The sequence below is a fragment of the Musca domestica genome, unplaced genomic scaffold, assembly GCF_030504385.1.
Source record: "Musca domestica strain aabys unplaced genomic scaffold, Musca_domestica.polishedcontigs.V.1.1 27, whole genome shotgun sequence".
In the NCBI taxonomy this organism is placed as follows: Eukaryota; Metazoa; Arthropoda; class Insecta; order Diptera; family Muscidae; genus Musca; species Musca domestica.
This window is the reverse complement of record NW_026712286.1, coordinates 2,147,859-2,175,598: the sequence shown is the minus strand read 5'-3', so window position 1 is coordinate 2,175,598 and position 27,740 is coordinate 2,147,859. Positions and strand designations below refer to the sequence as shown.

The 27,740-nt window shown below is 36.1% G+C and overlaps 2 protein-coding genes across 2 annotated transcripts; both read left to right on the top strand.

Annotated features, from left to right (window-relative positions):
* The first annotated feature begins 619 nt into the window (after nucleotides 1–619).
* LOC101892042 (homeobox protein 13) lies at nucleotides 620–4,024 on the top strand. Its single transcript, XM_005180455.4, has 5 exons — nucleotides 620–915; nucleotides 979–1,218; nucleotides 1,282–1,426; nucleotides 1,480–2,373; nucleotides 2,439–4,024. The coding sequence occupies exons 1-5, from the start codon at nucleotides 852–854 to the stop codon at nucleotides 3,388–3,390; spliced, it is 2,295 nt and encodes a 764-aa protein (XP_005180512.1). The 5' UTR covers nucleotides 620–851; the 3' UTR covers nucleotides 3,391–4,024.
* Nucleotides 4,025–24,835: 20,811 nt separating this feature from the next.
* On the top strand, nucleotides 24,836–26,904 carry LOC131803131 (uncharacterized). The gene is made up of 2 exons (XM_059124188.1): nucleotides 24,836–25,286; nucleotides 25,356–26,904. Coding segments are annotated over exons 1-2 (1,062 nt in total). The 5' UTR covers nucleotides 24,836–25,284; the 3' UTR covers nucleotides 26,416–26,904.
* The last annotated feature ends 836 nt before the right edge of the window (nucleotides 26,905–27,740 follow it).

Here is a 27,740-nt window from a genome sequence, read left to right as displayed (position 1 = left end):
TTTCTATTAAAATATTGTGAGAAAAATGTCAAATAAATAAAATAAATTTTAAATTTTAGAGTTGAAAATGGAAATCAAAATCCTTAAGAAAATCTTTTATAAAAATGCATTTATTTCCATGGTAGATTGAAGGAGGTAAAGTCATGCAATCATATGTTTACATTTTTTTTTTCAAAATTATTCATTTGGTAACATTTTATTGTCAAAATTTGTATTTATAAATCCATTGCACATACACAAATCTGATATGGGAAACTGTCTTTTATGTAGTGAAATGTGAAATTTGTGTTTATTAAACATGACTCTACCTTCTTAATTTTACCACGTTTATTTCCTTGAGATATGAAATTGAATCTATATTAATATCGTAACATCATGTTCTTAACATAACATTTTTAACTCCCATTTTGGCGGAAATTCCCATAAACATTTTTATCAATGTAGAAGTGGCAACTCTAATTACAAGATTTTCTCCAGATCGAAAACGGGTGGAATTAACAACGATAGAGACATAGTTCTATTTTCGTCTCCTTTCCTCTCGAAGAAAAGTAGGTCTCTCCAGATCGAAAACGGGTGGAATTAACACAGCAAGAGACACAGTTTCTTTTTTGTTTTGACTTTGAACTTTATCACTTATTCCTGCTCTGTTTCTTTGTTTCTTATTTCCACAGCGGTGGTTTTCTCAATAATGGCTTTGTACTCTTGTTATTTCAATCATCAGCTGTGTGTGTACGTGAGTTTAGGTGCTCCATCGACTTCCAAGTCCACAAAAGAAGTCTGCTTTCCCGAATAAACAAAGAAAATGAGGAGCAAAGTTTAAAAGTGACTCCCAAAATCAAGTCCCAAACGAAATGATGGAAACAATAACGTTGAGTACAGCAGATAATCCCAACTCCAGACACGTAGCAGCTGGAGGTAAGTAACAACAGTAGCCCAAAGAAAAACGCAATTCAAACGATCTCCTACTTACCATTTAAGGTTTGGAGGATCACCATCATCATCAGCATTCACCAGTTGATGAGGAACAAATCATGAATCTCTCGGATATGGCGGATTTGGCAATGCAAGAAGACATTGTGGCACTGCCCAAGGAGGTAATTTTGATATCTCTAGTGTCTCAAGAGCAGGCCCTGTATAATCCCAAACATGAAAACTATCGAAATACTAAGCGCAAGGACCAGAAGTGGTTGGAAATTGCAGAGAATTTGGGATGGACTGGTATGTTGTGAGAACAAAGAACTGAGGATTAGCAAATGACTCTTTCTTTCTGGACTCTTTTAGAGATGCAATGCAAAGCCAAATGGAAGGCTATGCGGGATCAGTATTGTAGAGAATTGAAAAGGAGTAAATTCAACTCCAAGGCCAACATTAGATGGAGATATTTCAAGGAACTGGACTTTCTAAGGCCCTATGCTTTAGCTAGAAAGTGGGTATTGTCGTTATATTTTCCTTATAAATTTGACAACTTGTTTATTTCAGTTATCGCCCCCGCAACCCTGCGCCTATCAATAACAATGCAACCAACAATATCAATAACCAAAACTCATTTAACTGTGCCTCTACCCCAGATGACAACATGAATCACAGCGACAGCAATAATACAAAATTTGAAAGCATAAAAATCGAAAGCAATGCCACGGGAAGCTTTGCTCCTTGTGATTTCTCCACGGTCAAAACAGAAACTGCCACAAATCTGACAGAGGAACAGCTGAATTCTGTGTTGCAGCATCAGAGTGATGACAATAACTGGACTTATATAACAACGGCCTCCTCCACTTCATCCAATAACAATTCACGTCTGGACAATCATCCGTTGAGCGATACAACACATCTCCTATCAACCCACTCTCATCATCATCAACAACAGCAGACTGATGAAGCTTTATACAATGCCCTGGTTAGTTGTGTGGGTCAAATCCAACAACAGCAACATCAATTGTGCCAACAACAACAACAGCATCATCAGCAAGAACTTTCACAGACTACCTCTTCGGGTCAGCAACAACTGTCAATGCCTGCAGCCACCAAATCGATTAAGGACGAAGAAGATGATGACCCGATACACACATTTTTAAACATTGAAAGCTATTTCGAAAAGGAATTAATTGCCATGATCCAACACGAGGATGTCTTGTACAACAGCTATCATCCGAATTATCGAAATGTCAAACTCAAACTGGAGGTGTGGGATGAAATAGCTAGGAAATTAAAGAAAACTGTCAAGCAATGTCGTCTCAAGTGGAAAGCACTGAGGGATCAGTTCATACGTGAACATAAACGGCTAAAGTATCGTGACAATGTGGAGTCCCTACCCAGATGGAAGCATTATGATGCCCTGAGTTTTCTGCAGAAGTTCATAAAACAAAGACCGGGGTAATTATAAATATTATCTATGATTTTATAGGTAATTGTAAATCTTGTTAATTTTTTCTTAACAGCGACTATGAAAACAAATCGCTCATGCAAATCCCCAAATCTGATATTGATGGCGATATGGATGATGACGAGGACGAACATATGAATATTAGCGACAGCTCACCCCTGGATAAATGTGAAATGAATCAAAATCAATTACAACTACCCGATTTGGAGGCGGTAAATCAGACTCAAAGCCTACACCAACAGCAAGCCGAACACACGGATGGCTTATGTGTGACTTCGGACAGTGTTGGGGGTTATGATGATATGGACATAGATAATTATATTATGGGTGATAGTGACAGTGTGGTAGATGATCACAACCACCATGACCATGAAGGAGAAGAGCAAGAAGATCACAAGTCTCAAGAAGATTTTTCGGTTTATCACACGAATCACAGTGCCGACAAGGTGAATATGCATTCTACAAATTTGGATACCTCCAATCAGCAGACATTTAACACCTCAACAAGTCCACAAACTCTACAAACGTCAACGTCGGTGGCAGAGCAACATCAACATATCAATATGCCTTCATTGGACTTGAATGACAGTTCTGGCAATCTCATAGCACCGGATAACTTGAAGAATGCCGTCGTAACATCAATGCAACAGCCGACATCCTACCAGACGTCGAATCTTACAAATGGCAGCAGTTTAAGTTTGACACCCACCCAGGAGATGTGTTCTTCTGCATATCATGCTACGGCGACTAGCAATAACACACCTTCCCAACTTCCCACCACCTCCGAGGCCTCCACAAATACCCCGCAGCCATCACCATGCAATGCTAACCACACCACCACCACCACCAGTAGTTCGAATGCCGTGAATAGTGACGATGATGAAGTTGGTGCTTTCTTTAAGGCTGTTGCCATGAAAATACGTAATGCCAAGCTATCCCCGGTGGCCTTTACAGATCTTCAAATTGATATTTTGAAAGTCATAAATTGTTCTTTGCGGAATCACTGAAATGTTCAATACATTTGGATGACTTTTAGTGGCCCTACCCAAAAAAACAGCAAGGAGAGAATTAGGACTATTAGAAAAAGAGAGAAACAAAATTTAATGGGGCACATTTTTTGGGATCAATCAATTATATGTAGTGATTTAGGCTGATTTTATTTTAGAAAGAGACCTGTACATTATTTGGAGTAGAAATTGTATCAACAAACCAAACACACAAAACCCATATTTGTTATTTTTTAACAATCTTGTTGAAACATGTATTATTATGTTTTTTTTTTATTCAATAACAAATAGATAATCTATCGTTGTCATTGTTTTCACATTTATTATTATTTCTTTGATTATTTATTGTTTTTAATTTCTCACACAAGTAACATCCCTTTGTAAAATCATCTTTAACTTGTTAGTAGTAGTAAGATTCATTTTTTTTATTCATTTATAAAACATCTTAACATTGTTTCATTTACTACAACAATTGTCTCCATTTATTTGATACCTTTTTGGCCACTCTGTATTTTAAGCACAAAATGAGAAAAAAAATTTAAACATTTCGCGTATTGTTTTACCTAGAAAGTTATATATAACAATTGTACAATATACAAATATATATTTAATGCATAATATATAAAAATTCAAATACATATTTTTTTAAATAAAAATGTATTGAGTTTAGTAAAATACTCGGAATTGGTCTACCGTGTTTTTTAACGCTGAATGAATTTCGTTTGAAGATACCCTACTGGTTCCACCGTCAAAGTAACCTGCTGATTTTGGGACTGCTGATGGCTGGGATAAAATCTCTTAGCAGCGATGAAGCCGTTAGAGTTTTTTGCCAAAAAAATAACTGTGATTCGAAATTCAAATATTGGAAAAAACTATTTAGTGTACAGGGTGAGATAAAAAACTGCAACAAAGTCAAACGTCATAATTTTTACTTTTTTTTAATTTTATTGAAGAAACCAAAAAATTTCGCAAATAGCATCAAATTTTAGAATAAGTTTAGATTTGTTCGAATTGGTCACCTTTAGCACGAATTACGCCTTCAAATGGCCAATGAAACCGTCAAACGCTGCCCGAATGTTGCTCTGTGGTATTTCGGCCCATTCCCGGCGAAGCGCTTGCTTGAGCTGATCGACACTTTGGTATTTTTTAGTGCCAACCTCGCTTTCCAAAATACTCCAGACACAATAGTCCAACGGATTGGTATCCGGAGATTTTGGTGACCATTGTGCGCTGGAAATGAAGCGAGGAACTTCATTTTGTAACCATTCTTGATGGTGGTCCAAGGTCTGCGGCCAAAATATTTGCGTGCCCAAGGCTTTAATACACCCTCCAGAATATTTCCGCGATAACATTCGGCATTTTTTATGATGCCACGGTCGATTAATACTAGCCCACGCCATCACCATGACCGGCGCTTGAGTTCTGTTGGCCAACCGAAGGTGCACATTTTCAGCGGACCTCTTTGGAAAGTAAACACGATTATTATTTTTTTTTACAAACTGCTGGACAACGAATGTTTTCTCATCGGAGATCGGAGAAAACCAAATTCGGCAGTTCACCACTTTCGGCCAAGCGAAGCAACTGTTTAGCTCGTTTGAGTCTATTTTCTTTCTGTTGCGGTGTAGTTCTTACACTTTTTGGAATTGCAATGGCTTTACGCCGAGATTAATTTTTCAATTTTTGCCGAATGGAATATTGCGATATGTTCAGCTCACGAGCCATTTTCCGGCCAAAGCGACGCGGGTTTCGATCAAGTCGCTTCTTTACTTTTCGAATCATTTCTGCTGATGTTGCTGTTTTCTTCCGTCCACTTCCTTGACGTCGGGCTACGCTACCAGTCACACCAGATCATATAAAAGATTTATTCACATTTAAATACTGGAGTGCTTTATCGATAGCCACGTGTTGTTTTCCAGCCAAATATAAAGAAATCACACCATCACGCTTAAATTCCAGCACGATAAACTTTTTTCTGGAAAATTGTACGCTTGTAAACAATATAATGAGCTCCCACTGGAATAATTTTAACAGGTGTCGAACGAGTGGCATGGAAAGGACAGCAGTCTAAAGGTTGCAGTTTTTTCATCTCACCCTGTATGTTCAATTCACCTTCCAACTTACTTCTAAGATTTTTGGAATAAGTTATATTAAAAAGTCTAAAGGTGAGAATACGTAGTAGGTTTTTTTTCTGACACATTATGGACCGAAATTGAACTGAAAAACACCCTTTTTACGAAAAAATCCAATTGATGAGACCTTAATACCGACTCTTGGATGCGGTCGAAATTACAAACGCTGCAATTATGGCATTTTGGTTGACATTTCGTATTCTTCCGAGCCCAAAAGTATCCTAGGGTTAAGGTTAAAGTATGCTTTTGTTGTCGAATGCATAACTTTTTATTTAAAAATGTATAATAAAAAAAATTAATTAAAAATTAATTAATTAAAAAAACTACGTGTACAACGTTGAAATCGTTGTACAATTAAGTCAAGCTAACCTCATTTCAAATAATAATACCCAGCTTTGCATTGAGAAAAATTTGTAAACATATAATTGCAAGAAGTTACGTTCGTAATTCTTCCTTGGCTGAAATGCAAAATTTTTAAAAGTCAAAATAGATAAACAAATAAATATATACCGTGGTAGGTACTTCAGTTCGAAGTAGGAACCTTCACACTTCTGAAACTTTTAAAAATGAGTGGATTTGCAAACATTTTACGGCGTTTTCTTGACTTTAAGACATTCTTTCCCAAAATATTTCAAATTTTTCGTCCCTGGTCAGCTATTTTAAAGACCATCTCCATGGGAAAAATTCAAAAGAAAGAAAACAGCGTTTGTTGGACAACTAAATAAAACACTAGAATTTCAAATGAAATCAACAAGAGCGCAATCGATTTGCGGAGGTAGAAGCCGAAACACACACACTCATCATCATTCAGCGTTTTGTAATTTAAAGACAAATAAATACAGGGAGCAGCGGCCGCAGCAGTCGCAGCTGCTGCAACGACAACCAAACAGAGAAGACACAAAACAATTATCTTGCTAGCAAAACAAAACAACACTTTTCCCTTTGAATTCTCACTCCATGACAATTAGGAGTGTAAGAGAAAGAGAGAGAATAACACAACTCTCCCTCATTGGCCCAATAAACAACAACCAATGAGAGTTATGTATATAAAGAGTAAAGAGAACAACTGGAGCAGTACGATATGACCTTTCTCTTTCTCTCTAATGGAAGTTATGCTTGTTTCTTTTTTTCACAATGGAGTATGAGTATATATGTTATCTCTTTGTGTTATATACCCAGTGAGTTACACATTTGCCATTTAAACAAATCTCGCCAACAGAGAAAAAATTAGTTTTTCCCAAAGTTGAATTGTTTGAAATTTGCGCATTGTTGTTGTCCGATTTTGTTTGGTTTTCCCATGGCGTTTCAATTCATTTGGCATTTGGTGAATTTGTTTGTGGAGTTTAGTGATGCATAATTTTAGCGCTTGATTGATTTCACATTATTAGCTTTATTCATGTGTTTGTTGTCGCTGTTGTTGTAATATTGTGTGTTCTACATAGGTATAAACATATCAAATGTATGCAAAGAGATATATGTGTGTAAATACAATTGCTGATGCATTTTTCAGTTTAGACAACGACTACTCGTTAGGATAAATTGACAAATGAAATATTCATAACAAGGTGTGGTTGGAACATTGTTTTTTTTTCGCCATGACTATCCAGACCACTTCAATGAAATCAATCTACTACTGTATTGTATAAATTAATGAATCAATGAATGGACATTGTTAAAGAGTGAAAAAAATAATTAAACATTTTTTTGTCAAGTGTAATAAAATCAAAAGGTTCACTAAATGTAAAATATTAATGTTGACTTGATGTTTTGTAGAGAAATCATGTTTTTTTAAATTTTTGATCATAATTGGGATCGTAGCAAGGCGTAGTTTTTATAAGGCATATACATTAAATACAAACTCCGGTTGGTCTGCCCGCCCTTCTAAATGGAACTTTTTTATACATCATATATATATTTTGCGAATTTTCCCTTTCCGCCTCCTCGTAATAGTTTCGAATAATACTTCTGGATATACCGGTAATTACAATAGCAAATATTTTTACAAAAAAAATAACATTTTTATTATTAAAAAAAAATGAATTGTCAATGGAAAATTTTAATAACAGGGTACTTCGAACATTTTTGAGAAAATCAATATACATTTGAAGAATAAATTTCAAGATTTTTGTCGAAATTTAAGAAAACTTTTTTAGAATCCAATATTCAAAATTCTAGGATTGCTATATAAATCTATATTGGGAATTTGTTATAGCATACATCAGGGAGTTAAGGATTCGCACATTAAAATAAAGAGGTCACTACTTATCAATACCTCTGGTTGAGTGAGCAGGAGAATATGGCTCATTGTAGACATTCATGCTCCTTTTCCCGGGCCCTGGCCTATATAGATACTACCTGCGGAAGAAGTGTAATGTTTAAATTATTTTTTCATATCTAACTGTATTTTGACCTGTAATGATCTGCAGATCATGAAGATATATCCCAACGGGGTCCTATCTGCAAATTTCAACCTTAGATAGAAAATGTTTAATTCACTTTTTGGAGGTTTGAGTTTGTGTCCCTGAGTTTAACGTAGACTGGCGCCCAACGGATCGGATCGGATGATAGTATGGCGTGGTTGAGGGTTTCAAAGGTTGTTGTTTAATCGCTATCGTATAAGCCCAAACAAAATCCTTTAATTATTATTATAAAAAGGAAGTATACTCAGGGGTTGGTAGGGTTGCAGGAGAATCAAGTATATGAATTTCGGCGAAAACTCACTGGGTCTATGATGGCTCGGAATAATGATTTATGTCCCTTTTAGGTATAGGTTTTTACAAGGGGAAGATCGAAGCAAACCCTTAATTACCCCAACGCTCGACATCGAAGCAGGCTCGTTAAATTAGTTGTCATACAAATATACCTAATAGGATTCTATCAATCTATCTGGTTTTATTGAGACGTCAGCCATCCTTAGGGGAATCTCTATTCTACGTTTTGGACATTTAACTTCTTATCCGTGAATTCTATGTAGACTGGCGCCCAATGTTTCAAGCTGGGTCGATTTCAAAGGTTGTTAATAGCCTAGAAGACAACATCGTCTGCTGCTTACAAAGTTCGTCCCGATGATTAGGAAATTGGGTAGCTATTTTTGTTGCTGGGGAGGAGAAGGCTCTACATAGTATATAGAGTATGTTTCTCCTAATATAGAAAGTCGAATCTACACTGAGTTAGCGGCTGATCACCGAGATGCTTGTTTGGAGTCAAACCAGTATCGTAAATAGGAGGTTATTTTTTGAAGACTGTGGAGTCATCTCACCGACACAGGTGTTTTATAACTTAGCCTTCTAGGTGTGTCCCATGGAAACCATAACCAAAACTGTTTGCGACTAAGGAGTAAGGATATTTCCTTATAGCAGCATAACTAATTATTCATAATGTGGGCTACGATAAGGATACACTTCAGAATTTCCAAAAAATTCTGTTAGAAATCATTTTGTTTAGATTACTACCCGAATCTCTAATATTATGGGTCCAAAGACCGCGAGGTTATAGTTCGAATGTTTCTGGTCATATTCTGTTCAAATTTTAGTCGACCTCTGACATTTCCATTTACAGAATTTTTTTTACCTTATATGCATTTGTCTTTGGTCACCTTTCCTCTTCCTACTCGTATTCGCCATTCTCGTATGGCAAGCTCATCAGGTTTTCTAATGATTATTTACCTCAAATTCATGACTGACATTAAAAGGTTTACTTACCGCAAGCGATGTGAAGGTGGTTAGTTACGCTTCAAAATTTGTCACGTTTTCTTCATAGCTATTGTTGAAAATTCATGTCTGCTGCAATTCTACAATCAAATATAAAATTTTATTGAAATTGTTTTGAAATAATGATTATTCAAAATTTTAAAAGGTAAAGGGGTGATGACTATGATGACTGACGATTAAATAGAAAAAAATATTTACATTTTTGGAATGCAAACCTAAAGGAGTGTTTCCGTATGACGATGCGAAAGTGCAAAGCAAAAGATTAACATCATTCCAAATGAGTTTTTCAAATACACATTTGCTTTGGTATCCTCAAAAGAGAGAGAGAGAGAGAGAGATCATAAATAAAAACAACTTAAGTCTAGTTCACACATAACGTTAGAGTCCTATGTAAAGTGGCTTGTTCACATTAATATTTCAATATTTCTTGTAGCATGCTTTTAAGCGCTTCCAACGATTTTAAAACTTTAAATAAACGTAATAATTTAAAAATAATATAGATTTTAACACCAAACGATACTATGTACAATACTTATACTAAAAATACATAAATGCATACTATAAAGCATTTTAAAGCTCAGCAATTGTGAGAGGCGCCTAAAATTATGCTATAAAATGCTTAAAGTGAATGTTACAAAGTAACATTACACATGACTCTAACATGATGTGTAGACTAGCCGTTAGGTTGTTATAGCATAGACAAATTAGGTATAGACTAAAAAGTTGTCTCATCTGTTATCTTCGTGTAAGAGAGGTGTAAGAGAGGTTCAGTAGACTCACTCAATTCTCTCAAAATACAAAATATTGAATATTTTTATGATTCTTGATTATTTATCAATTAAAAACGAAACATCGACTTTGTTTTCTTTTACATTATCCAAATATGTCGTGAAATATAAAAGTATAGAACTTAAATAGCAGAAAAATGAATAAATTGTTTTCGAAGTCGAGTGACTTTACTAGCCCTGCGTGACTTGACTGGCCCAAGATCAACAATAGTGACATCTGCCGGAAGGGGTAAATTTTAAAACATTTTAGTCTATACCTTAATTTGTCTATGGTTATAGGCTACTTTACATGAATTTAAGAGAAATAGAAGTAGGAGAGAGAGAGAGAGAAATGCTCATAATTTAAAAAAATAACAAGATTCCAAATATTCCCCTGCATTCTATGGCAACGCACACATTTCCGTTTAATCTAAATATCCAATCTCTATTTGCAACTTCAATGCGATTTCAAAATTATAACCTTTCAAGGCCTAGGAAAAATGATCAGCCAACAGCAAGACAAGCCTTCACCGGTTGGCAATAAATAAAATTGATTCCGTTTATATTCAAAGTAGGCCTTGATGTATGTTTTGTACTCCAAGTTGAAAATCTTTCCTAGAATTTGTCTCCTATCTAATAATCAATTATTGATATTGCCTACCAAAAACAAAACAAACAACAACGACATTGGCACACAGTCAAAATAACCAACAATCAATAATAACCATAACATTTTCAACAATTTCATTTCAATCAGATTAGCCAGAAGGAGGCAACCAAGCATCCAGCCCATGGCCTGAGTGAATGTGTGTGCCGTGAAGAGGAAGAGGACAGACCATGGTGAAGATTTGTTTCCTGAAATCCTCACGATTTGTTATGGCTCTCCAGTGGCGAGTGGCGGCAAAAAAATATGTTTAGCAACATGTTTTCCCGGAGCTTTCAAAAGGCAAATGCCGCCGTTCGTTGCCTCAATTCGGGCAAAGATATAAACGTGCCAGATAGTTAGGCTGCAGCAGCAGCAGAAGCACTCGAGCCGCCACAAAAAGTGCTTGGTATGTAGCAGGGAAATAAAGAAGGAACCAGTAGCCAAAACAGCACCATCACCAAAAATTAGCATAACTAGTGAACAAGTCAGGCGAGCGGACGAGGCAAACATTCATGAATAAAACATTTATTGCAGCTTCAAACCCCAAACACACTGCCTGCCATCACATCATTATTGAATATCGGCAGCATCACCAACAACAACAACAAAAAGAACACAAATGTTAAGCAAATCTGTGGCAGCCACATGGAGACAGGTAAAACTCTCCAGGAGAAACAGAAGGAAGTCTATGAAGGCAAGGATTGCTGCCTTATGGATGTTGTGTTGACCAGCTATGGTGATTTACAGTCACTCACTCATTGCCACAGACAAAAAAAAAAGAAAGAGGAGGAGGAAGCTGTGTTCAGACAGACGGACCAAACAAAATCCGCAAATGAAGAGGAAACAACAAACAGTAGCTGTTGTCGTCGTCATCTTACTGTGGCAGATTATGTTTCATTGCAGCTTGGTTGGTGGTAGTTGTTCTACTTGCATATCTTCTTCGGCTCACTTGCAGAGCAACTTATTTAGGAGTTGCATGGAAAGCAGTGTGGGCTGAATGGATGGATGCCAATGCATGCTGCCATACAGCGAACGATGCTGGCGATGATACATTTATGATATGAGTTGCATTATTGTTGATATTGTCACTACAAATGTGTTATTGACATTGTGACTTGTAATTTGCAATCGGCTATATAAATATATGTAGGTGTTATTTGAGAGTTTTCAAAGTTTCTCAGGATAATTCAATACCTAGCTTCAAACTGAGCCAGGCGAATACAAGCCCTGCTTTAAAGGCTATGTTTTGATGTCTTCTCCACACATTCTCATATCTCATTTAAATCATTAAGAGAGTCACATCATGTTTACTCTCAAGAACTCATCTTTATAAGTTTGTTCTATTTTCTCTCATTTCAATATGGTGTGTATGAGCAGCGGTGCTCAAAAGCGTGTTCTAGATTCTAGAACAGCGGTGCTCAAGAAAAAATACCTCTTTTCAGTCAAATTTCTCTTTGCTTATTTAAATCAAGAACAAAACAGTGTTAAGTGATTATTTATAAACATATTATTTATCCATTTGCTTTATAAATTAATTTGGCAAACATTCCTGTCTAAAAACAATTTAATAGAACCGTAAAATATAAAGAAAAACAGAATTTTAATTTTCTCTTAAATTATCTCTTTTTTCGGCTCTTGTTCTAGAACACGGATTTGAGCAGGGCTGTTCTAGAACATGAGCAGTGCTCATGCTCATACTATGAGAAAAATACTATTTTTTTCTCCCAGCTCTCTCTTAAAACGTACTTTTCTCATAATAGTGCCCATATCGAGCGCTGCTCAAGAAAAAAATCTCTTTCCATTCAAATTTCTCTTTGCTTATTTAAATCAAGAACAAAACAGTGGTAAGTCATCATTTATACAAATATTTTTTATCCATTTGCTTTATAAATTATTTTGGCAAAAATTTATGTTTAAAACAATTAAATTGAATCGTCAAATATAAAGAAAAACAGGATTTTATTTTTCTCTTCAATTATCTCTTTTTTCGGCTCATGTTCTAGAACACGGTTTTGAGCAGGGCTGCCATATCTGACCCTTGATTTTCTGATAAACTCTTTCTATTCCCCCTTTCTATTCTCCAGTAACCTCACAATCTTTAAAAAAATACATTTCATTTGATTTTCTCTTAAAGCAATTTGAAAAGTAAATGCTCTCTAAAACGGAAACTATTTGCTCGCATGGTTGAACTAATGCAATTTATTTGGTTATCACAACAAATATAAAAAATTCTCCATCCTCTAGTCCCTCTATACAAAAAATCAAGGAAGCCGCAAAAAATTGACAACCACCAAGTAACTCACTTAGAAGGAATATTACGCAGCTGACACTTTTGCTTAGGAAAAAGCCACAAATGAAAAAAATAAGTGACACAAATGTTCCGTTTTTTTTCCAATGACACCCACAAAATTGATATGGAAAAAAATCACATTGCCCTCCAGCTGCGGGTAAATGTGCAATCTTCAGAAGTTTGTCTTTTTTTTTTTGGATTTTATTTACAAGCAATTTTCCTAAGCCTAAGGGCCGAAGAGAGTTGAAAAGAGACACATTGAAGAAATATTTCAATAAAGTAAACTTCAATTATTGGATTGGGAATTTAAAAAGATACGTAGATGAGGAATGAAAATAATGGAGAAAATATATGGGAGAAAGTTTCAATGAACCTGCACACAAAATATGAAGAAATAGCTGATAAAGATTTATGTAAAATATAATAAAGGAGAAGAACATCCAGTAATCTTGCGCTCAGAAAAGTTTTAGTTGATAGTGTTGTTGAAGTTTGAAGTTGTTTTATATAGAAGACGTAACATATTTTTGTAATGGACACCTGGTAGTGTCGGATACAGACCCATTGGCTTTCTGTAGAGAAAACCTAATAATTTTGTATTAAGACGAGAGAATTGGCCCAATGCTATTGAACAGAATTATAAGATGAAAAAGTCATATATTTTTCAAGAAGACATCCTTTCGAGAAGACATCCTTCAGATGATGAGCTACCTCGAAGCTTAGAAGAATGCCTTCTGCTCATCTCGAAAACGACGAAAATACATTTTGTAACCTATTAAAGCAAAATTTAACATTTGGAAAATCGGTGTTCTATAAGAAGAGGAAGAATATCTGTGAAGTCCTAATGGTAGTGACAAAGGTAAAATTAAAAGATTATATTCTGGTCCACGATAATAAGAAAATCATTTGTCTTTCTTGTATAGAAAAGGAATTCTGATGTTAAAATATGCGTGAGGTGTCAGATAAAGTAGATCGAAGTATTCCACATCATCCAATACTAATGAAAATATTGGGACCTGCAAAATGTAAAGAAAATCGAACATTTATTTTTGTTTTTAAATTTTAACTTTTTGTGGGGGAGTGGGCATTCACACATCACATCAGATCTCTTCTTCAGGGAAATATTAAGAAATACCAGTTTTGAATGCAATCGCTAACTTGTTTCGTACGATGTAAGAGATTTAAGTATTTAAAATTGTGATCATTTGAGGGGCGAGGTACCTCAAGGGGTAGGCCAATTTCTATCATCTTCACACCATATCTTTTGCTAATAGAATATTAGGATGTGTGGGAAATTATTCAAAATTTTGACCCGTTGTGGGTCAACACACCAGAAGGTGTGGTCCCATATATTCCATCTTCACACCAGATATTGAGTTAGTAGAAATATTGAGATGTGTGAAGTTTGAAAAAAATCGGTCTCTTATTTTGAATTTTTAGGGCGCTTGGTTAATAAATAATTGATCCCTCTGTGGGGGGTGTACCAGAAGGACTAGATCGATATATCTCATATTCACACCAGATCTTGTGTTATTAGAAAAATTGGGATATGTGGAATTTTAAGAGAGCCGGAAGCTTATTTAATTATTTATGAGAGATATAATTATTCAAAATTTCGACCCGTTATGGAGGAGGTACCAGTAGGTGTGGTCCGATCGCTACCATCTTTATAACAGATCTTGTGTTGATGAAAATTTTGAGATGTGCTAAGTTTGAATGGAATAGGATGTTCATTTCGCGTTCGAGGGAATTCAAAATGTTGACGCTTTGTGGGGGAGATACCAGAAGGAGCGGACCAATATGTTCCATCTTCTCACCAGAGCTTGGGTTAATATAAATATTGAGATGTATGTAAGTTGAAGAAAATCGTATTATTACATCACATATTATAAGAGTTATATTTATTCAAAATTTTGACCCTCTGAGCGGGAGGTACTTGATGGAGTGGACCGATTTCATCCGTTTTCGCACTTGACCTGAACACTGATGCAAATAATAGGATTTGTAAATTTGGGGTATTTTTGTTGTTGAAAATTTCGACCTTTTACCAGTAGGTACTAGTAGGAGTGGACCGATATTGCCCATCTCCGAACCCGATCTAAGTTTGATAATAATATTACGATGTACCAAGTTTGTACAAAATTGGATACTCCCTTGAGGGATGAGACGAAACGAGAGGGACGAAACGGGAGGGACATCGCTAGACCTACTCCAAATATCCTGACACGGATTTGGTCCAAAGAGACCTAGGGTCTGGAACCGTTATTTCTATGATGCACGTTTTGGCCGTATCAAATGATATACATTCTATTAGTCATATGGCTGAGGGTAAAAATAATACGAAATATTTTCTATATTTTCTATATGGCTTTCTATGAAGATGACTTTTGAACTTTTAAATAGAAGATCTAATGAGCTGTCATTAAGGGGACATCTGTCCTCTTTTAAATAATACTTTTTACTCATTAGTGAATAATCGATCTGATGTGTTTCATAAAAAATACCATATGGAAGAGATGCTTCTATGAAAAAGGTCTTGTCTTGGTCTTAGCTATAGAAGTCGGAAAGTCTAAGGAAATGAAGAAATTTTTGGTATATCCGATATTTTGGCATTGCGCTGATCTTCTTTATTAAAGATACACGAAAGAAACTTCATAAAGTTGGCCTTCGAGAATTTAAATGTCCTTCCATCCAAAATATCCCTAAATTTCAAATCTTTCCCCAATTTCATATTGTCTAGCAGAACACTATCAAAACATCAAAACAAAAACAAAATTGTCAATCGAGACAAAAAACTCCACAACTTCCTTCCCCCCTGCACTGAAAATAGAAAAGGGCACCGCTATTTGAAGAAGAAAATAAAAAAGGATGTTAATCGCTCAATTTGAAAATATGGTTACGCTTTACAAAGATTTCAAATGGGGCAGAAAAAGAAAACGTACTCCGGCCGGAGCAGATAGAGAGTTGGGCCAAACAATAGTTCGGTTGTGAAACTTACAAAGGATTTAGATAACCCCCGCTACACTCATAGTGCCCTAGCCTGGTCTTGGCTAGTAATGGAGAAAATAAAAGAGGAAGAAAAAAAAAACGAAAACAAGTTAAATAATATTTGAAAAATGTACTTTTTTGTTTGCTAAATGTGGTGATGACGATGTTGTGAAGCGCGAGACAAACAATCAAGACAACCGGGAGAAAAGCTTGGCTGGGTGTTTTGTTGATGTAACCAAATAACCACCACAACAGTTTTATATGTTCCTTCCGGTTGGGTGTGTGATGTGTGTGTGGGGTATTCCCGTGTGTGTGTGTGTGTGAATGTTGTGGGGTTGGGCCATTAAAAAACAAGACTGCCGGGCGAGTGTGACAAAAATAGTTGTTGCTTGCAATGGTTGTAAAGTGAAAATTCACACTTTGTTAGTGGAATGTACTTGTACCGAAACTGACAAAGTAGCCGGAATGTTATGCCAAGGGTTGTAGTAGTTGTTGGCCAAAAACAAAGCCAACAAAGACCATGCAAGGATGCCTAGGCCATCATACGCTGTGGGGACGAACTTTGATATTTATGTGCGACAACCCACATGTGTTAAGTACTTTTAAAATGTGGCACATTTTAGAGCTTAGTATCTAAAATATGTTGGTTTTCCTCCGGCTCTTCTTTGTTATGGGGAAGGGGGAATGCAGATAAAGACTTTGTCGCAAAGGCAAGGGTCCACAGAAATTGGAGAAAAAATAAAACTGGAAAAAAGTAGAAAAGGATTTACAGAGTGGAATTTGGTCAAATGTGGTGTAACGCTTCTTAACTAGGAACAAGGAACAAAACAATGTAATGATGTTCCGGAGGTCCTGTAAAAAAAAATTTTACAACAAATGCGAATATCTTTATTGCCAAATGCTTCAATGATTTTGAAGGCAATTTTTACTAAACGCAGTTAGCCATCGAAGGGGAAATTGAAGGCGAGTCTGACGTGGAGTCTGGGAAAACATATGTACTGCCACTACTGCGTTGTGAATTCGTAAACACAGAGATGGCAAAGTAGAAAATGTTGTAAACGTCGTGAAATACTAACGAGAGGAAGATACGCTCTAGAAGGTGTTTAGAGGTTATTTAGTATACTTCGATCCTCCAACTAGAAAAATAGTATCAGTCAGTATTGTAGACAGATTTGAGTTATAATTATTCAAACTGTTGACCTTCTATACATAAGACAGAAAATTATCGTATTGGAAATTGTGATCCTTTGTGGTTGAGGTACCAGAAGGGGTTGGTAGATCTATATCATCTTCACAACAGATCTTACGTTAGCAAAACTATTTGGATGTGTGAAATTTGAAGAGATATGGATGCTTATTTCGCTTTCTTTGAGCGTATTTATACCCTTCACCATACATAGCATGGAGGGTATATTAAGTTCGTCATTTCGTTTGTAACTCATCGAAATAATGATTTTAAGATAGGAAGCTAAAATTTTGCACAGATCTCTCTTTTGTCTGCAGGCAGGTCAAGTTCGAATATGGGCTATATCGGTCCACGAAATCGTATAGCCACCAGATAACGGTACCCCCCGATATTCGGTATTTTGATGATCTTAGCCACATTTTTCAATTGTCGAAATTCCACACAAGGAGTCCCTTATGAGTATTTCACCCCCTGAAAGAGAATTGTCCACAATATCGTATATTCCCCCCATATATCGGCACCTTCCGTTATTAGGTATTTTAAAGATTTTAACAGAATTTTCAAAGGCTTTTATTTATTTTTTTTAATTTTCTAATTCGTTCCAAATGGTGGAGGGTATTCAAAGTTCGGCCCGGTCGAACTTACTGCTTTTTTACTTGTTTTCCAAAATCTTGAACCCATGGGGGAGGTACCAGAAGGAATGGTTCGATCTCTAATATCTTCATAACAGACCTTGTATTTATGAAAATATTGAGATGTGCCAAGTCTAAATGGAATAGGATGATATTTTCGTGTATTATGAGCTTCATGAATATTCAAAATATTGGCCCTTTGTGGGGAAGGCACCAGAAGGAGTGGACCGATATATCCCAATTTCACACCCGACCTTGGGTAAATAAAAATATTGTAATATGTGTAATTTGGAGAGGACAGGATGCTTATTTTAGATTTTATGATACTTTTGGTTATTCAAAACTTTGACCCTTAGTGGGGGAGGTACCAGAAGGAATTGTTCTGTCTCTACCATCTTTATACCATATATTGTGTTGATGGAAATATTGAGATGTGCCAAGTCTGAATGGAATTAGGTATTATTTTCGTGTATTATGAGTTTCATGAATATTCAAAATTTTGGCCCTTTGTGGGGGAGGTACTAGAAGGGGTGAACCGATATATCCCAATTTCACACCAGACATTGAGTTAATAAAAATATTGTCGTGTGAGACAATCGGACACTTAGATCACATTTTATGAGAGTTATATTTAATTCAAATGTTGACCCTTTGTGGGAGAGGTACTTGATGGAGTGGACCGATATTGTCCATTTTCGCACCTGACCTAGCATTGATGGAAATATTTGAATTCGCATAGTTGGAGAAAAATCGAATTATCCTTTCTCCTTCTGTGCAGTAAATTATTTTCTTTGAAAATGTTGACATTTTGTGTGGGAGGTACCTGAAGGAGTGGACCTATATTGACCATCTCCGAACTCGATCTTAGTTTGACAATAGTATTACGATGTACCAAGTTTGGATCAAATCGGAAACTCCCTTCGAGAGTTATCGTGCGCACCAGCCAGATAGACAGACAGACGGACGGACTCCAAATGTCGACTCCAAATGTCTTGAAACAGATTTGGTCCAAAAAGAACTAGGGTCTAAAACCATCATTTCGATGAGGCACGTTTTGGCCGTATCAAATGATATACCCTTTCCGGCCATATGGCTGAGTGCATAAAAACCTATATTATATAAAAACCTATATTAAATATAAATGATTACCATAAAAAATCGCGAAGAGCGCCTAAAAGTATGCTAGACATTTTTTAGTTGTGAATGTGAAAAGCTAATTTATGTACACCTTTAGCAAGATGTGTAAACTAGCCCTAAAATTGAAAACAATGACTAGGACCATAAAACAAATTTACAAGTACCACCAAGTTGTTATATAGACAGACTACCATTAATTGAACTTCCTTAAAGTGAAGACCCTAGAAGGTCTTTTATAGACCGAAGGCCGAGAGAAGATTAGTTGGATCTTCTTTTAATAGTCTTATATATTTCCGACTATTGGGGATCTACTAGAAAATCTTCAACAATTGGAGATCTACTAAGGGATCTCCAATAGTCGCAGGAATATAAGACCATAAAATGATGATCCTCCTAACCTTCTCACGGTCTTCGGTCAAAGAAAGATCTTGCAGTGTAGTTTGTTTAAAAAAATGGTTAGAAGATCCTTTATAGAAAGGAGATCTTAAAAAATAGCTTTACAAGGGACTCCTAAAGGTCATTTGTAGATAAAAGAGCTTGAGTAGGGTTTTCATGAATAGGAGGCTTTAAAAAGGGCTTTTATGGGTACACGTTTTCTAAAAGACCTTCTATATTAAAATAAAGACCATAAAAAATCTCCAGAGGCGTTATGTTAAATTTCCCTAGAATTACCGCACATGGCTCACCAACAAATTCCTACCACAATTGTTGTAAAACTTTAAGTCCAGATTTTAAAATTGTGATAACACAAGGGGTAGGCAGACGGCAGAGAATGAAAACAAAACATCGTAAATCTTGTTTGTTGGCAACATTTATAAAAGCGGAAACGTATGCTTAGCTCCGCACACACACACACACACACACTCAAGGAATTTGCACACACGTGCCTCTAACATATGAGTCGGAAGATAAAAACAAATTCCAAAATTCCTCTAAAATGATTTGAATTTTTGCCGACAACGACGACGACTACGACCATTTGAAGTTCTAATAAAAATGCGTAGCAGATTTTTTGCAAATACTGCATGAGGGTGGAAAGGGTGAAGGGGGAAGGGGGAAGGGGAAGGAATACATTTCACACACAAACAGTGCGAATTACCAGACAAATTTTATCATTAAAATGCTATTAATTTTACAGCAACAACAACAGCGGCAATTCGTCATGCTGCATTGACGACTGATGCCGCTTTTGACTCTCTAACCACAAATCACGCAATGACCTCACATATCAAAGCCCATGGTAGTTGGAGGTAGAGGAGACATCCTAGTGCCCTGCATGATTACACCACAATGCAGCAGAAAAGTACGTGAGTTGTTCTCAGAGGTATTAACATTCTTGATAATGAAGTTCTTTGGGCCAAGTACAACGACTGGTAAGAGTATGTGTGTCTATGTGTGTGGAAGTGTTAAATATCTTCTCCTCAAGCCATTTTAAGTGTGGGTGTTAGCAACACATGTGTCACTAAATCTCTATTCTCCAATATCATTTAATCATAATGTCCCCCCATGACATGACATGACAAAAGATGAAAATCCGTTTCCTATGCATGGCTCAGCAGTTGCAATGAGATTTGAGAGAGTATCTTGAATGCATTGGGTAGGACAGACAATACAAATAAGAGTCAAGTTTTGAGTGACTGACTCTTAGAAATCATCGGGATTTCGACTAAATCATTGCAGTTAAAATTTTTTTGGAAATCGGTATGGAGAGAGTAACATATATCGAATAAGATACCTCATCTATTGATGTTAGGCAAAAACATAGTTGTTTGGTTCGATTTTAGTTCGACTTTTAATAATGCAACTACTAAAATCGAAATGGACTTTCATAACTGATTTTCAAATTTACATTATTTATATATTCTAGGTTGACGCGCCAAAAAGTATGCAATGGCATTTAACCTTTGTCATTCGGATTAGTACTCCTCGAATTAATTATGTGGCTAAAATTTGGCTTACGGCTAATATACACATAATGTTTAAGTCATATGTAAAGGTACTCTTTTTACATTCACGTTAGGCATTTTTATAACATACTTTAAGGCACTAATAACCCAGTATCAGCGGGTGTTTGTGATCCAGCCTCGAGTCACACCTTGTCGTCATTCAACGATAGTGAGCAAAATTTCTTCCGCAGATCACATAGCCTTCGGGCAAAAAGATAGACAAAGAGTCTGAGGAACTTCGGGGAAGCGTACGCTCGATCTAGCCTTCTGCGACACGTGGCATCTCAGACTTCGAAACTGACAGCAGCAGCAACAATACTACCATTTTCCCAATTAAGGAGGAGGCGCACAAGACGATAGAAGAATTGAGTGGCAGCTTGGCGAAGCTCACAACAAAAACGGGGCTCAACGGCGAAAGCTCAGGAAGCAACAGGCGTGTAAAAATGCAAAGTCGCAGGATGCTGCACCCCTTGGAGGCAAGGAAGAGGATCAGGTCCCCCGAGGAACACTACACTGCGGAGCCAGCGAAAAAGAAAAAAGAGCTTCCCGCCTTCAGATGCTCCGTGCAAACCATTCAAGAACCTCGCAAGGGAGACTGTCATAAGAATCCTTTGACTGAAGGTGACAAAGTAAGTCCTAACACTGAAAAGGCGAGCCTGGCCATGAATTCGATTGCTAAGCGTGGGGTTTCTGTGAAGAAATGCCTCACCCAACAGAAGAGGAAGCGGACCGAGGAAACGGGTAAGATGTCGCCATGTTATGCCAAAACAGCCAACAGGCCAAAAGGTTCAGACAATTTACCAAAAGACCACCTGGAAACAATAAGGAAATGGTCAACAATAAAATTTTGGATCACATAATGGAAGGCGGTGATCCAATTCCCATCATGAGCAGCGGTATAGAGAATGTTAAAAAGTTCTTTAAGCTTGCTGCACATGCAAACACTGTTGCCCCGACATTCGACTTAAGTCTTTAAAAAATGCCTTCTATGTGTTTGCACTTTTACTTCAATATTTCATAATTTAAATGTCTCTTTTACATCTCAAATACTCTTCTCTCTTAATTTTGAAAAGTATTATAAAATGCTTATGTGTTTACATTTACAAGAAAACCTTCGTACATCCTATATGATCACAAGTATGAAACTTTAATTTTACAAGAGCTCCCGTTGACTTTTAACACGCTACAATGCAACATTTCACATCTTCACCTCAGGCGGAGACTACTCGCTGTGAAGAACGCGTGAAAATTGCCGCTAATGTTGAACGACACTCTGGCGTACCTACATACATGCAGACATTTCATTAAGGTGAGTGGTACTGTAAAGGGAGGCTACTTCAATGTCCACGAAGAGACAAACGTACATAGACGACAAGGATGCTCAGCTGCTTTTTTTGTGTGCAGGCAGCTCTCATACTTAGCTTTGATATCAAGAAGACATCTTCATCGTCGTCACCAAGAAACAGGGAGAAAAAATGAACACTCGGCTACATAAAGTTTAATAAAGATGTGACAATATCAAAACGGTTTTTTATTTAATAAAAAAATGGGACTTTTAGGTGAGAAGGGAAGTATGGGTATGGTCGACCTGGGAGGAGACTTAAATCATAAAAATACTCAGTTAAAAATAGAATAACAATGAATGCATCTTTGAGCGGCGGAGCGAGTTGCTCTTGACACGGAAATATTCTGTTTGATAACTTATCTCGGAAAATGCGAATCTTAATCTGAAGTAATCGGGTTAAATGTTCTCGACTCGGAAGTTTTTGGGTTCCTGGAGGACCAATGTTCGAAAAGTGATAGAGAACATGGAGGTGACAATGAGTTGGGTGATTGAGAGAGAGAGAGAGAAAGAGAGAAAAGGAACTGATCAGTTACCTTAAACCAGTGCTACTCAAGAACAAGATGCTGCTCACCAGTCAATTTCTCTCAGCTTTTTAAAGTAATCAACAAATTAGTGTTAGAACATCGCTTATTTTTTATTGTTAATTATAAACTTAATTAATTATAAGCTTTTGGACACACTTCATATTTTACAACGTTTTCCTACAGATTGATACCCTCAGCTTTATCCGTTCATTAAAATATATTTTGGCATGTTTTATTATTATCAACATTTTGACACTCTATAGGAGAGCTGCCGATGGAGTAGAACAAAATTGTCCATTTCGCTTATGACCTTAGTCTGATTTAATCATTGGAGGTGACAGGTTTGGATAATTTGTTTTTTAAAATCCCCATTTTTTTGGAAAGTCACCAGAAAGAGGGGGAGTTATACTTATGTATAAGGGTTATAAAAAGTGGAGAGGGTACCAGGGGGAGTTAGCTCATAAATTTCATATTCAGGTCAGATCTCTTGTTGGTAAAAATATTGTAATATACAAGGTTTGAAGAAAATCGTAGACATATTTCGCATGTTATGATAGTTAAAAATATTAAAAATTTCGACCCTTTGTGGGGAGCTACCAGAAAGAGAAGACCGATATATTCAGGCATGTCACAGAAGTTTTACGAAATCGATTTATTTCACCTTTTCCAAATCGTTACGATTTGCTTTTGCTTCTTCAGCACTCGTACGTTTTGACTAATCCGGAAAAAAAATCATTTCACATTTTTGAAATAAAAATATGGTAACTCCATGAAAAAAAAGTCGTAAACAAATTATTGACAATTAAAAAAGGAGTTTAAATTGTTTTTTATAATATAAACACCAAAAGTAAAAATGCCAGGGGCTTCAATACTTGCTGTAATGGATGAAGAAATAAATCAGCGGTCTACTGAAAAAAATCGTCGCCGGACATTGAGGAACGCATCAGATCCTTTATCTCACTCAAATGCAGAGTAAGGATCCACCATTTTTAGTCCATTGTGTAAAATAATGTAAAGTTAAGAACGAGTCGTATTTGCTTTTTCCTGTTTTACAGCATATTTAAGAGTTTCAAGTTCAACTATTTTGAGTTTCATTTCGTTCCGTTCACGCATTCTCTTTTGCATTTCAATATTATGTAACTGCTCTTCCACATACTTTTTTTCCGGGATGTTACAAAGTCTGTCCAACTTTTCAGTTTGTTTTTTCATTTCCTTACTGTTATCTTCTAGAATTTTACAAATTTTTTCCAAGTTTTGTAAATGAGAAGTTTCCTCAACTAAAAGCGCATTTAGATCTTGCTTTGAGGGAGTTCTTGCCCGGGGTCTTTTTACTGCAGGCGTGGGTTTTGCTTTTGTTAGGCTGCCCGACACTTGTCTTATTGGTGTAGATGGCGGAGAACACGATAAGCTTTTATTTCTAAGTCGTTTTTGAATAGGTGTTCGCGAACGGTTTTCTTCAAAGTTTGTTGGTGTTCTTGGATCAATTGCCAATGTAGAAACATTTTTAAAAGCACCTGGAATGCATGATCTTGGTCTATCTTTTTTATTTAAAATCGAAGTGGTCTGCTTTGAAGTTGAGGGTGAAAAATTAAGCTCTTCGTTTTCAGATTCACTTAAAACTAATTGACTTGATTTTCGAGTTCTTGGAATATGTGTAGATGATGACGAATCAAAGTTTTCTTTTTCAGAACAACTGAGGTCTAATTCACTTACAAAATCCGCAAAGCTTACTGCACCACCAACTCCATCGACACTTTTATACAATCCGCAAATTCTGATTAAACTGTTCTCGTGTTCACTGAAAACATATTGATTGATATCACCACCACCAGTTCCTCGCAAGTCCTTTTTATTATTTTTCATCATGGATTAGAAAAATAATAGATTTTTTGTAAAATAAATTCCAAAAACATGTTCATTCTAAGAGAATTTGGTTAATACAATATTTTCTGTTAAATGTATGTGTCTTCTGTTTATTTTTTACGTTAAAATCACTAAACATTTCAATTTCACCCTGCTTTTTGAAAGTGATATCAAAACGCAAAATTTTTGCGTTTTCCGTTTTTTAGAGAAGCTAAAACCGTTTTCGTTTTCACTCTTGAACGATTTTACATTCTGTGACATGCCTGATTATCAGGCCTGATTATCAGGCATGTCACAGAATGTAAAATCGTTCAAGAGTGAAAACGAAAACGGTTTTAGCTTCTCTAAAAAACGGAAAACGCAAAAATTTTGCGTTTTGATATCACTTTCAAAAAGCAGGGTGAAATTGAAATGTTTAGTGATTTTAACGTAAAAAATAAACAGAAGACACATACATTTAACAGAAAATATTGTATTAACCAAATTCTCTTAGAATGAACATGTTTTTGGAATTTATTTTACAAAAAATCTATTATTTTTCTAATCCATGATGAAAACGCAAAAAAATATGCAGAAATGAACGGCAGACTTGTATTGTTGAATTATTGCCATATGTGTTGAAGAAGAAGGTGTAGAAATGTACAACTGACAGACCAAAAAGCAAGAAAGGGGAAAAACAAAAAAACAATTAATTGTTTGGTTTGAGACAGAGCGCTTCAGTCAATCGGGCAAAAATGTAAGTATTTACATACATATTTCTAAATTTTCGTCAAAAACTGTTTATTTAATTTATTTTATACTTTAGGGGCAAACACCGAAACGTTAAACAGGACAAAATTTTTATCAATTTTATGGATAAACATCACGATATTGCCAGGGGCTATGTAAAAGGTGATAAGGTTGTTGTTGATTCCCTATGGACAGAATTGACAGCTTTGCTGAATAGTTCAGGTCCACCAAGTAAAACCTGTAAAGAATGGAAGAAAGTTTGGTCAGATTGGAAAGGAAATGTTAAGGCGAAGATGTGCCATAATAAAAAGGACTTGCGAGGAACTGGTGGTGGTGATATCAATCAATATGTTTTCAATGAACACGAGAACAGTTTAATCAGAATTTGCGGATTGTATAAAAGTGTCGATGGAGTTGGTGGTGCAGTAAGCTTTGCGGATTTTGTAAGTGAATTAGACCTCAGTTGTTCTGAAAAAGAAAACTTTGATTCGTCATCATCTACACATATTCCAAGAACTCGAAAATCAAGTCAATTAGTTTTAAGTGAATCTGAAAACGAAGAGCTTAATTTTTCACCCTCAACTTCAAAACAGACCACTTCGATTTTAAATAAAAAAGATAGACCAAGATCATGCATTCCAGCTGCTTTTAAAAATGTTTCTACATTGGCAATTGATCCAAGAACACCAACATTGGAAGAAAACCGTTCGCGAACACCTATTCAAAAACGACTTAGAAATAAAAGCTTATCGTGTTCTCCGCCATCTACACCAATAAGACAAGTGTCGGGCAGCCTAACAAAAGCAAAACCCACGCCTGCAGTAAAAAGACCCCGGGCAAGAACTCCCTCAAAGCAAGATCTAAATGCGCTTTTAGTTGAGGAAAATTCTCATTTACAAAACTTGGAAAAAATTTGTAAAATTCTAGAAGATAACAGTAAGGAAATGAAAAAACAAACTGAAAAGTTGGACAGACTTTGTAACATCCTGGAAAAAAAGTATGTGGAAGAGCAGTTACATAATATTGAAATGCAAAAGAGAATGCGTGAACGGAACGAAATGAAACTCAAAATAGTTGAACTTGAAACTCTTAAATATGCTATAGAACAGGAAAAAGCAAATACGACTCGTTCTTAACTTTACATTATTTTACACAATGGACTAAAAACAATCTGTTTTTTGTTTTATAAAATGTTTTTTTTTATTATTTAAATGAATTGAAATAAAAAATGCATTAGTTCATTTGACTAGCAATATTATTTCTAATACGTTTGGCTACGTTGTACATATTTATTTCAGGGTAGATGTCCACAATATTTTGGTCGTTTTCAGAATTTTCCTCATTTGTAACAGGTATCTCGTCTTCTCGCAAGCATTGAAGCCCCTGGCATTTTTACTTTTGGTGTTTATATTATAAAAAACAATTTAAACTCCTTTTTTAATTGTCAATAATTTGTTTACGACTTTTTTTTTTTCATGGAGTTACCATATTTTTATTTCAAAAATGTGAAATGATTTTTTTTCCGGATTAGTCAAATCGTACGAGTGCTGAAGAAGCAAAAGCAAATCGTAACGATTTGGAAAAGGTGAAATAAATCGATTTCGTAAAACTTCTGTGACATGCCTGTATATCTCCATAGTAGAGTTTGGGTAGTATTAGGTTATTTCAAGTTGCCCAATGTTTGTTTATTCAAAATATTGATCCGTTGTGGGACAGGTATCAGAAGGAAGAGTTCGTTTTATCTGCTCCTCATACCTGATCTTGTGTTTGTAGAAATATTGGGATGTGCAAAATTTAAAGAGATTCTTATGCATATTTCGCATATTATGAACGTTTTGGTTATTCAAAATTTTGACCCTTTGTGGGGGAGGTACCAGAAGGAGTGGTCTGCTATACTCCATTTTTACACCAGATTGTGTAATAGTAAAAATATTGGTATGTGTGAAATTTGAAGAGAATCTGCAGTATATTTCGCATTTTATGAGCGTTTTAAAAATTCCAAATAAGTGCCCTTTGTGGGGGAGGTACTAGAAGAAGTAGTCCGATCTTGTCTATTCTCGCTCCCGATCTTGCGGTAATGCAAGTATTAGGATTTGCAAAGTTCGAACAAAACTTGATTATCCGTTTTCTTCCATTGCGGTAAATTATTTTCTATTAAAATTTCGACCTTTTGTGGGCAGGTACCAGAATTAGTGGACTGATATTGCACATCTCCCAACTCGATCTAACTTTGACAATAATAATACAATGTACCAAGTTTGGACCAAATCGGAAACTACCTTCGAGAGTTATCGTGCGCACCAGCCAGACAGACGGACGGATGGACATCGCTAGATCGACTACAAATGTCCTGAAACGGATTTGATCCAAAGAGACCTGGGGTCTTAATCCGTTATTTCGATAAGGCACGCTTTGGCCGTATGTATCATTTGCCCTCTATAGCCATATGGCTGAGAGTATA